Below are 12,447 nucleotides of genomic sequence, written 5' to 3' on the forward strand. Positions count from 1 at the left end.
ACTGTAGAGGGAGATGTCGACGCCTACAATACTATTTGTGTTAGGGTGGCTGTAGAGTATTGTTCTGTGCAGGGTATGATCCCTGGTACAGTGGTTTTGACTCGTGAGCCTTGTCTTGCCTTTCTCCGCATGTCTTCTGGTTCCTACCGAGCGGGCATCCCTGATCGGATGGCTCCAGTCAGCTCTGAGTGCGCCGGTCGGAGAAGGGCGATGAGCAGGGTTCCTGTGATCCCCAGTCAGAGAGACGCGGGGTCAGAGCTAGAAGTAGTGTTTCGGGCCAGGCCTTTCGATCGGAGAGGTTGTCCGGTGGCGGCTGGAGTCAAAGCGAATGCTCCAGTCAGATAGGTGGGCCAAAGCAGCCGATGAGAGGGCGATGTTTCTCTTTGGCCAGACCTTCTGGTCGGTGACTGCACCGCCCTTCTGGTCTATCGCTTTAGACTCTTGGGTTGAGCCTTGGCATGGAAGCTGGTCCCCGAGGGACCCTGGGTTCATGAACCCAACACATACCACCTTGAACCACTATGGGTCTAAGAGTACGACCCCATGGTCAAACTTTTGACACCAGGAGGGAAGCGGGCACGTCTTAACGTGACCCATGGCCATGATAGGCCATGCTTGGGGGTTCGTATCATCAATAGTGATGGGTGTGTGGTCACTGTGCTACCTAACCCCCGTACGGTCGCTAACAGGCACGTCGGTTCACCTCGCCGTCCACCGGGACAAGATGGGACACCACGACCAGCTGATGACGTCGAGGCATGGCACCAGTGGTGAATAGGAGCCTGACGTGAAGGCGTCCCCATCACCATCTACAGCATCAGCGAGACCCGCATGAAGAAGAAGAAGAAGGACATGGTGGCCTTGGAGGCCTTCTTCTCCCTCGCTTTTCTCCTTTTCTCTCTCTATAACCTGTGCCTTCCCCTTCACCTATAAAAGGAGAAGCATGACGAGAGCATGAGGAGGGGGCTGAACGAGCACAACAAGACTCAACTCTATTCGATCTTTTCATCAAAGACTTGGGACCTTCTTCCTCTCTCGTCCGTTTGTAACCCCTACTATAAACTAGTGCCGGTAACACGAGCAGCAGCAGACTGGACGTAGGGACATTCCATCTGAACCAGTATAAATCCTTATGTCCTCCGAGCACACCATCCTAGCCAGACGTGCAGATACAAATTTACTAGCCGATGATCCAAAACACCAACACAATGGTTATCTAGTGCCACTAAGTGTGAGTCTTATTTGCATATACATTGCGCTTAGTGACGTGGTGAGATGCATGAGAAAGCTCAGGAATTTTCATTTTGAAAAGCTATCTCAAGTGCTAAATTTGGTTTGGTGCTTTTTGGGAAGAGATAGCACTTGTTTTGGGCACGTTGTGATGTCTAACTGGAATTTCTTGCTCATAGTGTTAATTATTCCAGTTAGAGGTGCTCTGTTTGTTTGGCATAATTAACTGGAAGTTCATTGCGCCCAAGCTAGAATTTCCGGTGCGGGAGGCTAACGATTTGGAGAGGAGCATCGGCCAAGAATTTCCAGGCGTAGTGTGAGAATGGGCACCTGCACAGCAATGATCGGGAGGCTAGCTAGCTGGGGATAATGCTAGGTCTCCCCCTCCCTTTCTTCGTCCTCCAACCATTCCTCTTTCTTACAAGAACCCTAAGAGAAGAACAAAGCTCTCTCCTCTCCCCTCTCTCATTCCCAAGGATTTGTGCTCCATTCAAGTGAGAGGTCGACCTCTAGTGTTGATTTTGAGAGCTTCAAGAGCATTCCCTCTTCTCTCCCTCTCCTAGCTTGGTGCTCATTCATGAGAGGATTTGGGGAAAACCTTAGTGTGTGCATTTGAGGTTGCATATTTGGTGGCGCTAGGTGATTCTTGTGATTGTGGGTTTCTTATTACTTTTGGTGATTGCCGTCACCTAGGCGGTTAGTAATTTATTGATTGGTGAGGGGATTTGGTGATTATGTTCGCTCCAATCAAGGATATATTTGTGAGGGGTTCTTGGGCTTATTGCCCGACGAAGTGTCAAAAGCCACTCTAGTAAATTGCTCGTCATTGAGTTACCTCACTTGTGGGTATGTTCTTACGGCGCCCATTTGTTAGGCTTGGTTTGTGAAATACCTATTAGCCGTCGAACCACCAAGTGTTGGTCGACACAACGGGGACTAGCATGCCGGCAAGCACGTGAACCTCAGAAGAAAAATCTTGTGTCTATTGTGATTGGAATTCTCCTGGTGATTCACTTGGTATTCATATTATGATTGGTTCATCTCTCTTTCCACAACGGTATAATTATCCTACTCACTCTCTTGTATTTATATTAATATATAGTTGTATAGTAAGTTTTTAATGTAGCTAGTTTGAGAGCTTGCTTGTTAGTTGAGTAGCTCATTTAGTGAAGCTCTTTAGTGTAGCATGTTTGAGAGCTTTTAGTGAGTAGTGACTTAGCTATTGATTGATCTAGAGACATTAATTAACTAGAATTGTTGGGATAGGTGGCTTGCAACCCTTTGTAGAGTTAGAGCAAAAAGTTTTGGGCTCTGTTCGGCTGATATATAAGCCGGCTGATAAGTCGACTGAAGTTGTTTCGTTGTGTGAGAAAAATACTGTAGATTCTAGACCGGCTGATAAGTTCAACCACTTTCTAATTGACTAATTAGCTATTCTAGTGGTTTTGTAGAAATTTTATTAGACTATTCATCTTGTAGCTATTTAGAACCTTTCAACGTCCCGACGAGCGGCCCCGCACGGGAGAAGGCGAGTGGCGGGCGACGCGGTGAAATCTACTGCCGTAGATGGCGTGGTGCGGAGGTGTAGAACGCCGTGACGGAAGAGCGAGGAAGATTGGCGTCCAGCAGTTGTTTTTAATGGAGAAGCGTGTGTCTGTTGACCGGTCCGTTGCGCGGGTCTAGAAAGCCATTATCCGGACGGCGGGACGCCTGCAGCGAGCATTTCTGTTTTTTAAGGGCCTGTTTAGAACAAGGGAAAATTTCTCTATTCCTGTGTTTTTTCTGCGAAATTGAACTGATTCCTATGAAATTCCTGCGTGCGTTCCAAACAGGCCCTAAGAGAGAAAAGCTGTCACTATCTATGTCGCGTTAGCTTGATGCGGTGCAAGTGCAACGCAACATTGTTCCGACGTGTCACCATGTCGCGGATGGACCTGGACCTGGACGTCCTGCCACTGCCGGCCCTGCAGGCTGGGCTGTCTTGCAGGCCCATATAGCAGAGGAGTTCCGTTGAAGTTGAAAGCAGGGTGTTTGCTTCAGATTAAAACCGCAGCCAATGTGGTTTTTAAGTTCAATCTATAGTTCAACCTCCAACCTAACGAGAACCGACTATGATTTCACAATCCGGCCAAAAAAATCGATCTAAACGAATAGGCTTCTGGAGATTCTACTGCATATTGTAGCAATCCAAGGCCATGATTCAGTTATCTCCTCTCTATGAGCTTTGGGTAGATTCTAGCGTGGTGAAAGACAATTTAGCCCTGCTCCAAGGAAAAAGTTTAAGAATTGAAGGGCATTTTAGACATTTGGCTTCTGAAATGAATACACCATTCAGAGTAAAAACTAGATGTTGAATATGCTGGGAGCCGTTTGGCAGTACTCCTAGGAGCAAATTCTCCGTGAGAATCAGCCAAATAACAAGATCCTAAGAATTAGAGAGCGGACCTCTAGCAGACATGCACTTGGATTATTACCATCCGGATTCTAGATTTCTCATAGTTATTTGATGGTCTAAAATGGACTACCCTAATTAATTAATCATGTGATTTGGAGGACAAAGTGACATCAAAACGTACGTCAGAGTGGAGAGGAGGACATGTGGACCATTATGTCTCCATCATCAATCTACTCTCATCTTCCAGCGTCCAATCGTACGTACGGATCGTTTTCCTTTCATTTGATCTCCTTTTATATACATGTACTATGATTGTTGATTATGATCGTGTTAAATAGAGACAAGGACAATATATATGTAGTACGAGGGTTATACTCCCTCTGTCCACAAAAGAATACAATTCTCACTTTTCGAGAAGTCAAATAGTTTGAATTTACTAAATTTATGTAAAAAATATACTAACATTTATGATACAAAATAAGTATCATTAGATTAGTTATAGAATATATTTTCATAATAAATTTATTTAAAAATATAAATATTAATACTATTTACTATAAATTTGATCAAAATTAAGTCAACTTGACTAGTACGCATCCCATAATTGCATTATTTTACGGACGGAGGGAGTACATGTTATTGTTGGGCTCCATTATTGTTTCGCTTTCTATGTTACTTTTGTGCACATTTTCAGAGCCTCTTTGGCAGGGATTTTCATGTGGCTTCTCCACCTGCTTAATTAGAAGCTGTACCAAATGAACAGTCTGAAGCAAAAAAAAAAGGTTAGGGACGGTGAAGCCGAAGCTATTTCGGAGGTGGAAGCTCAAGCCATGAAAACATAATTTCTCCTGATTTTTCTCTTTTTATAAACAAGTCTAAGCTCTACCAAAGAGGGTTTTATAGTGCATATTAAAACAGCTCCAGTCCAATACAGTGCTTGGGAAACCGCCAAGCAGACAGATAGTACGTCTGACGTCCCTAAAGAAGAGAAGAAAAGCAAATGCGTAGCGCAGGTTACACGTTAATCGCAAACATCCGAGGCTAAAAGCAGGCAGCTAGCGCCGCAGGCCGCAGTGGTAGAGAGACCAGAGCTAGCGTGTGAGGGCCGCAGCCGGACCAGAAGTCTCGCCGGGAACACCGCATGCACCGGCGTCGCTGTCTGTCTCTGTCTCCTCCGTCTCCAATCCGTCGTTCATAGGTGGGGTGGGGTGACCCAGCACGCACGCCAACGCCATTGCCGTTGCAGTCGCGGGACCGTAGGAATTTTACGTGAATCAGTGAGAAACGTGGAAATTTTCCCGCGTTCCAGACAGGCCCGCAGTCTACATCTGCTACTGCAGTGCAGCCAAACCAGGGATTGGCGACGGCACGCCACGCGCACTTTGGTCATCGTCGTCTCCGATCATCGCCTTGGATCGAATTCGTTTGCACTCTGCCACTCTTGTTCTTTGCTCACCTCCTGCGTCCTTCTAGAAGACCACCATGCTTGTCAGTTGTCACCGCGCGCGCTTTTTCCAACCTCACCACCATCCCTTCTTCTGGCCTACCTCCCCAAAATCCGACGCTACATTAACATATGGCAGCAGGTCAGTGACAGTCGGCTGCAGAGCAGAGGGACTCTCCCCTCGCTCCACTGCTTCACTCTTCACTCTGCTAGCTGCCCTGCCTGGCTGCCGCCGATGGACGCGAGCCAGGGCAGCAGCAGCAGCGCCAACATCTTCCCGATGCCACAGATCCCCCCGCTGCTCTTCGCCCCGCCACCGGCGGCGGCGTTGCCATCTTCTTCCCTCTCTCTTTCCTCCTATTCCTCCTCCTCTTCCTTGCGCGGCCACGCGCCGTCCATCACCAGCTTCCCCATCCTCGTGCTCACGGTGCTGGGCATCCTCGCCGCCTCCGTCCTCCTCCTCGCCTACTACGTCTTCGTCATCCGCTGCTGCCTCACCTGGCACCGCGGCTCCTCCGACGTCGCCGGCCTCATCGTCTCCCGCCGCGGACTCCGCCCCCAACGCACCGGCACCACAACCTCCGGAAGCACCGCGCCCGCCGACGCCGAGCCACGCGGTCTCGAGGATGCCGCCATCCGGGCGCTGCCGGCGTTCAGCTACAGGAAGAAGCCCGCCAAGACCGCGGCGGCCGCCGATGAGTCGTCCGCCCCGGCGAGCGAGTGCGCGGTGTGCCTTGGCGAGTTCGAGGAGGGTGACAGGGTCAGGATGCTGCCCGCCTGCCTCCACGTCTTCCACCTCGGCTGCGTCGACGCCTGGCTCCAGGGCAACGCCAGCTGCCCGCTCTGCAGGGCCAGTGCGGACGTCGCCGCCACCCTCTGCCGCCTGCCCCCGCTGCCGCCCGAGGAGGAGGTGGTGGTGGCCATCCAGGTCGTCGTCCCCGGCGCCGAGGAAGACCAAGACGCGCTGCCACGGTACCGAGAGGCCACCGTGGCACCTGCTGCCGAGGTCGAAGGAGAAGGTACTGGTGAGAAGACGAAGAGCACCATCAATGTTCTTCCACCGAGGATGTCCTTCTCCATGGACGGAGACGCAATGGCTGCTGGTGGGGAGGTTCACCTGCAGATTCAGAACATCTTGCAGAGGGACAGCCGTACACATGATGATCATGACAGCGACAGCAGCGGCGGCGGTCGGGTGTAGTGTAATGTAGGCAATTGGATCAACATTCTTCTTTTCTTTGCTGAAAAACGTGATTTTAGTTTCAAGCGGGCGTCGTGTATGGAAGACTTTTCTTCTTTAATCTCTTCTGTCCACCTTTTACTATATCAATATATACGCAAGATATTGGTCCCATCCCTGTTGATAGAGAGAATGAGTCATATTTTTTTTCCCCAAAGGTGAAGTATTTTCATTACTTACATAGTACAGGAATGGGGCAAAATATTCCTCATTGAAAGTTTTGAACACATTGCAAAGTTTTGAGCACATTACAAGAAGAAGAAGAAGAAGAAGAATACATAGTCAGCTTGACAGAAGGAAAGACAAGAGCTTGGAAATTGGAATACTAGCTTGTCTAGCCTGTTTCGCAAGCTTATCTGGACATCCTAAAAGAACAACCTGCTCTTAATATGCTAATGAAAGTTTATATCAATTTTTATTTATAAACGAATTTAAATTTCAAACTCAAAACTAAAATATTATAGATCTTCTCGAGAGCTAAAATTTTCATATGCATTTCAGTATGAAAAAATATGTTTTTTTTTCTAAGGTAACAAACCCCTAATGTTCAATATATTAATGCAAGTTTGTATCAGATTTTTAAGCATATCAACGTCTGCAAATGAATGAAACTCAAAAGAACTACAAAACTGTAGATCTCATTGGGTGCTACAATTTTCATATAAAAATCAACTTTTAACTTCTGCATGTTTCTGAAACAATTCGATAGAGTATTTCCCAAATAATACGATATAGAGTGGTACACTGCTGTTATTCGTGATTTGCCCATGTAATCTGATTGCAACTTCCAACCAACACGTCTGACGTGTCTAACGCAAGCTCCATGCTTTTGTAGGCACACTAGCACAATCCAGTGTGGCGCTGCCTTGCGGTGCCTGTTATTCTAAGTACCCTAAATGTCTCACCAAATTCTCTAGTTCATAAAAAAACAGGGCATGCGGACATTTCTGTCTTGAATACACATCATAGCTTGACGGATCAGGTCTTTCCTTGCTGCAGGGAGCTGGCAGTTCACCAGCCATTGATTTTCGGATATCCAAAATATCTGTAATACTACATATAACAACTAACAAGAAAACCCAAATCCTTCAGCCAATATTTGCAGAGGCTACCGTTGCACAGCTTTGGCAGTATCAGAATCTGTTTCCTGCTCCTGAGGTTCAGGCAATGCGTTTGCTGAACCTTCAGGTGATAGGCATGCGAGAGCCTTTGCCTTGATCTGGTTGTAGAGTCGCATAGCTTCCTTGAGCTCATCCCTAGCGTCAGCTCCATGATTTCGCCATGAATCCACCACTCTCTTTTGGAACTCCATTGCCAGGGGATAACTGCAGGTGCAGAAACATGAGGAGGTCATACTTATCAGTTCGAAGTTGGAATACAAAGCAGCTTCTATTCCTAAAGTAAAAACAGAACTTAACATCTTATGCCCAGTGGTGGAGCTTGATCTTAAATCTCGGTTGGGGGGTTACTGCACCCCAGCTTACAGCTGTTTTTTTTTTTAAGTAGTAGAGTTGGTTATTTTGAAGGTTGCTTAGGTGGCATGCCACATGTTGGCCTGAACACAGCTCCTCCCCTGCTTACAGCATGTCTGAACTATCTCCACTATGTGCTTAGAAAATTAACATCAATAAGCCAGTCAGCCCCACTATGCTGCCTAACAAGTTTGTGTATAAAAGACAATAAGGCACTAATATCGACCTTATAATCCCAGCGTCTAACATCCAACAGTATATGCTAGCCCATCCAAACTATCTTAAGAACAAGTATGCACAATAGCATGTGAATTATCTTAGCATCTCTTTTTTTTGTCTGGTTATGTTTGAGTCGAAGCTAACAAAAAACACACTCAAGATAGATTCGAGAGGGGAGGAAAGAAAACTCATTGTAATGCATTTGTGAAACTATACCTTCCCATAGCATCGTAGGCCTTAGCAAGGCTCTGACAAGCCTCGATGGTATCTGAATGGTGAGGTCCTAAGGAGACATCCATGACTTCTTTAGCGAGCGCAAACATCTGAGCAGCGGACTGTGGTCGGTCCATCTCCATGTAAGCAGCACCCAAGTTGTTATATACATACCCTACTCCATAATGCTTCGGACCAAAGCTGTCCTTCATCCTCTCCACTGCATCCTCCAAGTACGGGACAGCTTCAGTGACCTTACCGGTCAAGAGCAAAAGCCACCCAATCCTCGCTGCGACATTGCCCTCCAAATGCTGTGCCTGAGGGATCCTCTCAAGCATTCCCAGGCTCCTCTTCAGCAAAGATATTGCCTTTTCAAACTCATTCACCATCTCATACAGTGAGGATACCTCTATATACATCTCTGCCACTTTGTCAGCTGTGGCAAATTCCTTCTTCTCCAGGATGTCACAAGCAATCTCCAAGCACCTCTTTGTGTCCCCAACCTTCTCCTGGTTAGCGAGTGCCTTCGCCATTGATATGAAAACTAAAGCTCGCATCTCACTATCCTTGTCCACCTGCTTAGCGACATTCTTCAACACACTGACAGCCTCATCGAACTTGCCCAATGCGATCTTGATGTTTGCTGCGTCAATCTCAGCGTGCAGGAGGTCAGGGCCAGCCGCACCCCAGCTCTTCATTACCTTCTGCGAAATCTCATTCTGCTCCAGCGCCTGCCCATGCTGCTCCAACCCAGTGTATATCACTCCAAGCAGGCGCCTGTCGTGCGCAACCTCCACGGAGTTCTTGCCGAGCGTCGACTCGTGCAGATCAAGCGCCTTCTGGCAGAACGGCAGAGCCTGCTTGAAGTCAAGCAGGGTGGCGTACGCCTCCGCGAGGTCCCGGTACGCGACTCCCAGCTCCCGGCTGCCCGGCGGCAGAATGGACTCCTTAAGGTCGAGGCAGGTGCGCATGTCGGCGAGCGCCTCCTCCCGCCTCCCCAGCGCCGTCTTCACGTTGGCCAGCTGCAGCCGCACGGCGTGCGCCACGGGCCTCACGTCGAACCCTCCCGGTTCCTCTCCAGCCCCGAACGCGACGCCTCCGTCGGGGAGGAGCGGAGCGAGGAGGCGTATCGCGCGGGAGAGGAAGGAGAGCGCGTCGTGGAAGCGGGAGAGGTCGAAGGAGGCGGAACCCGCGAGGTGTAGTGCCATGGCGAGCGAGACGGCGTCTGAGGCGGAGGCGGAGGCGGGGGTGGCGGCGTTGGGGCTGGCCTCGAGGATGCCCAGGCATCGGAGCGCGAGCGCGAGGACGCGGGACGCGTCGGCGGAGCCGGATGCCTCGAGGTTCTGGCCGAGCTTGAGGCAGGCGAGGGCGAGGCGCTTGTCGTTGGCGGGCACGGCGGCCTCGAGGCGGGAGAAGGCCGCGAGCATGTCGTTCGTTGACCTCGCCGCCTCGAACGCCTCCTCCGCAGCCTCCGCGACAGCGGCGGCGGCGGCGGCAGTGGCGGGGACGGGAGGCGGCGTAAGCGGCCGCGGCGAGAAGTGGTGGCGGGGCGGTGCGAGGAGAGGGTTTATTAGGGCTCTGCGCGCGGGGGACGTGACCGGCCCCCGCAGGCGGGTCCTGAGGAGAACGGAGGCGGCGCGGCGTAGCGCCATGGTGGGCGAGGGAGCGGTTGCTAGCTCGCGGCGGCGGCGGCCGGCGGTGAGGGCGAAGAGGGAGGAATCTGGCCGATGGGCTGGGCTTTCTCTTCTTAGCAGTAAGTAGCTGAGCTCATTAGATACTGTCTGGGCCGTACGCTGGGCTGGGCTGAGAAACATGTGCCACCTACCGAGGGCATATGGACCACCGAAAACTGAAGAATTAGGCCTGTTTTGGTTTTGCAATCTCCTTTACATGCGCGCGACCACGCGACCCAAAGCCCATTACCGGCGGTAGGGTTTGGGGACCTCACCGGCGTTAGGGTTTGGGTTTGGGGATCTGCTCACCGGTGGCCTTATATTAGAAGGAGGTTTTGTGGGGCGGCGGCCATGACATGGCGGTGGAGCGGGTGAGACAGGGGCGGCGGGAGATGACGGTTGGGCGGGGTTGGCGATAAGGGCACCACGGTGGAGCTTGTCGGCAAGCTGCCCTGTGTTTAGGAGAGGGTGGGGTCGATGGGCGGGTGGCGGGAGGTGGGTGGCGCAATGAAGTGGTGGGAGTTCGGTGGTGGAAGCCGGGGGCTACAGCGAGGGCGAGGACGATGCCTGTGATTAGGGAGGGCGGGGTCGATGTGTAGGGAACTAGGGACGGAAGGTGGGTGGCACGATAAGACGGTGGGAGCTTGTCCGCCATGTGTACCCATTGACTTGGTCTTTGTCTCCAGCCGCGTACACACATTATTCCATACTAGTAGGCATGCACGTGCGACACGCATGTGTCTATCAAACTAATATTTATATCAAACAATAATAATGACAATGAAACTTTGGAGAAGTCAACATATATCATATAAAAAATATAATTGTTAAAATCGTTATTCTTTTTTTAGTCATGTTTATAATTCTATTTTGCCTATTCGTCTTTCTCCAAATAATTATCACCGGGACATAGTAGTAAGACAAGGGTGTTTTTGGCACGACTTCACGTCCGCAGGCTTCTATGCCGGAGCAGCGAATCATGGCTTCTTGTATGTACGTGAGAAGGGCTCCTGCTCATCCAAACATGAAGTGCTTCTCCTCTGGCTCTGGTGCCGAATTTGTTAGCGGAGCAAGAGACGGAGTGCCACCAAACAGGCTGAAAGTATTTGAGCACATTTTCATTATTTATTTAGTAAGGTAAGTTGAATGCCAATGTGATAGCCATTCATAGTTTCAAATTCCTTCATTTTAAGAGATATACAAATGCCATAAACCCATGTAAAAAATATTTGGAGAACTCTAAAATTTGTTAACGAGTTATAGTGCAATATCCATTTCCCATTGCAACTTTTTTCACACAAAATGATGCCAGTCCATAGTGTAACACCCTCAGTGTTACACCCTAAAACATTTACTAAAACATGTCATGAGCATCATGCTTATGTGTTAATACATGTGATAGAGTGTGTAGATAAATTTCTTGTAACTTAAAATGACTAATAAAAATGTTAAACGAAAGTTGATTCAATATGTTCATGTATATCAAGTAGGGTTTAAAACTAATTTTTATTGAACAAAAATGCTATAGAACATATATGTGATGCGTAAATACAGTTTGAAGTACAAACTTTGTAGATGACAGTGAAATACTTGCTGTCGAAAATGATATTACTAGCTAATATTTCCATTAGCTTAGAAATCACAAATTAAAATCAAATTCAGCTCAAAACATAGAAAATTTACAAGTTTATCAACAGCTAGACATTGCTATGTTTAGCAATTTATTTTGAGAGATTAGGTTAAGGGGTGGTTAGTGTTATAGCTCGATTTAGTAGTCTCATGTGGCAATGGTGAAGATGGTTTAGGTCTAGAAGCAACCGTTTAGTTTTTAACTTTTTATGGGCGCTTTAAAATTCGTGCACGACACAGTCTCATGTGGGCGCGATCACCATGCTCGGACGCTCAGCGTCGCCGCGTTGGTCGTGCATGCGCATGATGCAGCGCGTGGCCAACCGTGGTTGCCTCTGGCCTGGCTTTGGCTCAGTCGCCATTGGCCCCGCCGCGTAGAGCTGCTGTCGCCCACCGCACCACGACGAAGCCACTACCGGTGCTATCACCTCACCGTCGCGTCCGCCCACTGCTGCATCACCGCACTGCCAACCCACCTCACGCCGTGACGTTGCCGCTGTCATCGCATCGTCGTCGCGTCCGCGCCTGTCCGCTGCATCTCTGCGTTGCTACCGGCCCACTGCGTTGTCGCCTCTGTCGCATGCAGGTGGTCAGGCTCACCATCGCCTTGTCATTAATGACACTACGGCTACACGGGCCATGCCAGTCGGGAACACGTGCGCCTATCTGCTAGCACCTGCGTGTGGGCCTCCATGATCTCGCCGACCACATCCCGCCAAGGCGAGCACGAGCCAGGCCACCTGTCATGCCCCGTCTCTCTCTTTCTCTTTTCCTCCCTCCATTGTCGTTGTCGAGCCACGCCATCAATTACCCTTTGAGCGATCACCTCCATTCAATTCAGCACATTCCCGTCTTCACCATCATGTCCTCTCGCTGCCCGACCCCACCCAACTTTGAAGCGAGCACGACCAAGCTCCAATTTGGAGTTTCTT

At 49.5% G+C, this 12,447-nt stretch overlaps 2 protein-coding genes across 2 annotated transcripts; one reads left to right on the forward strand and one right to left on the reverse strand.

The window, feature by feature from the left end:
• The first annotated feature begins 5,154 nt into the window (after positions 1–5,154).
• LOC136475208 (RING-H2 finger protein ATL1-like) lies at positions 5,155–6,443 on the forward strand. The gene has a single exon (XM_066472758.1). It carries the CDS (start codon positions 5,305–5,307, stop codon positions 6,268–6,270), a length of 966 nt encoding a protein of 321 aa, XP_066328855.1. The 5' UTR covers positions 5,155–5,304; the 3' UTR covers positions 6,271–6,443.
• Positions 6,444–6,950: 507 nt separating this feature from the next.
• On the reverse strand, positions 6,951–9,957 carry LOC136475209 (protein KINESIN LIGHT CHAIN-RELATED 1-like). Its single transcript, XM_066472759.1, has 2 exons — positions 8,217–9,957; positions 6,951–7,634 (listed from the first exon to the last, which is right to left on the reverse strand). Exons 1-2 carry the CDS (start codon positions 9,863–9,865, stop codon positions 7,418–7,420), a joined length of 1,866 nt encoding a protein of 621 aa, XP_066328856.1. The 5' UTR covers positions 9,866–9,957; the 3' UTR covers positions 6,951–7,417.
• Positions 9,958–12,447: the final 2,490 nt, after the last annotated feature.

The sequence above is a fragment of the Miscanthus floridulus genome, chromosome 8 (assembly GCF_019320115.1).
Source record: "Miscanthus floridulus cultivar M001 chromosome 8, ASM1932011v1, whole genome shotgun sequence".
Classification (NCBI taxonomy): Eukaryota; Viridiplantae; Streptophyta; class Magnoliopsida; order Poales; family Poaceae; genus Miscanthus; species Miscanthus floridulus.

Bases quoted from the DNA above. Each gene is read 5' to 3' on its own strand.
- LOC136475208 (XM_066472758.1), top strand. From the start codon at position 5,305: ATGGACGCGAGCCAGGGCAGCAGCAGCAGCGCCAACATCTTCCCGATG.
- LOC136475209 (XM_066472759.1), bottom strand. From the start codon at position 9,865: ATGGCGCTACGCCGCGCCGCCTCCGTTCTCCTCAGGACCCGCCTGCGG. The intron at 7,635-8,216 runs GTATAGTTTCAC...CTGCACCTGCAG, and splicing joins GCCTACGATGCTATGGGAAG to TTATCCCCTGGCAATGGAGT.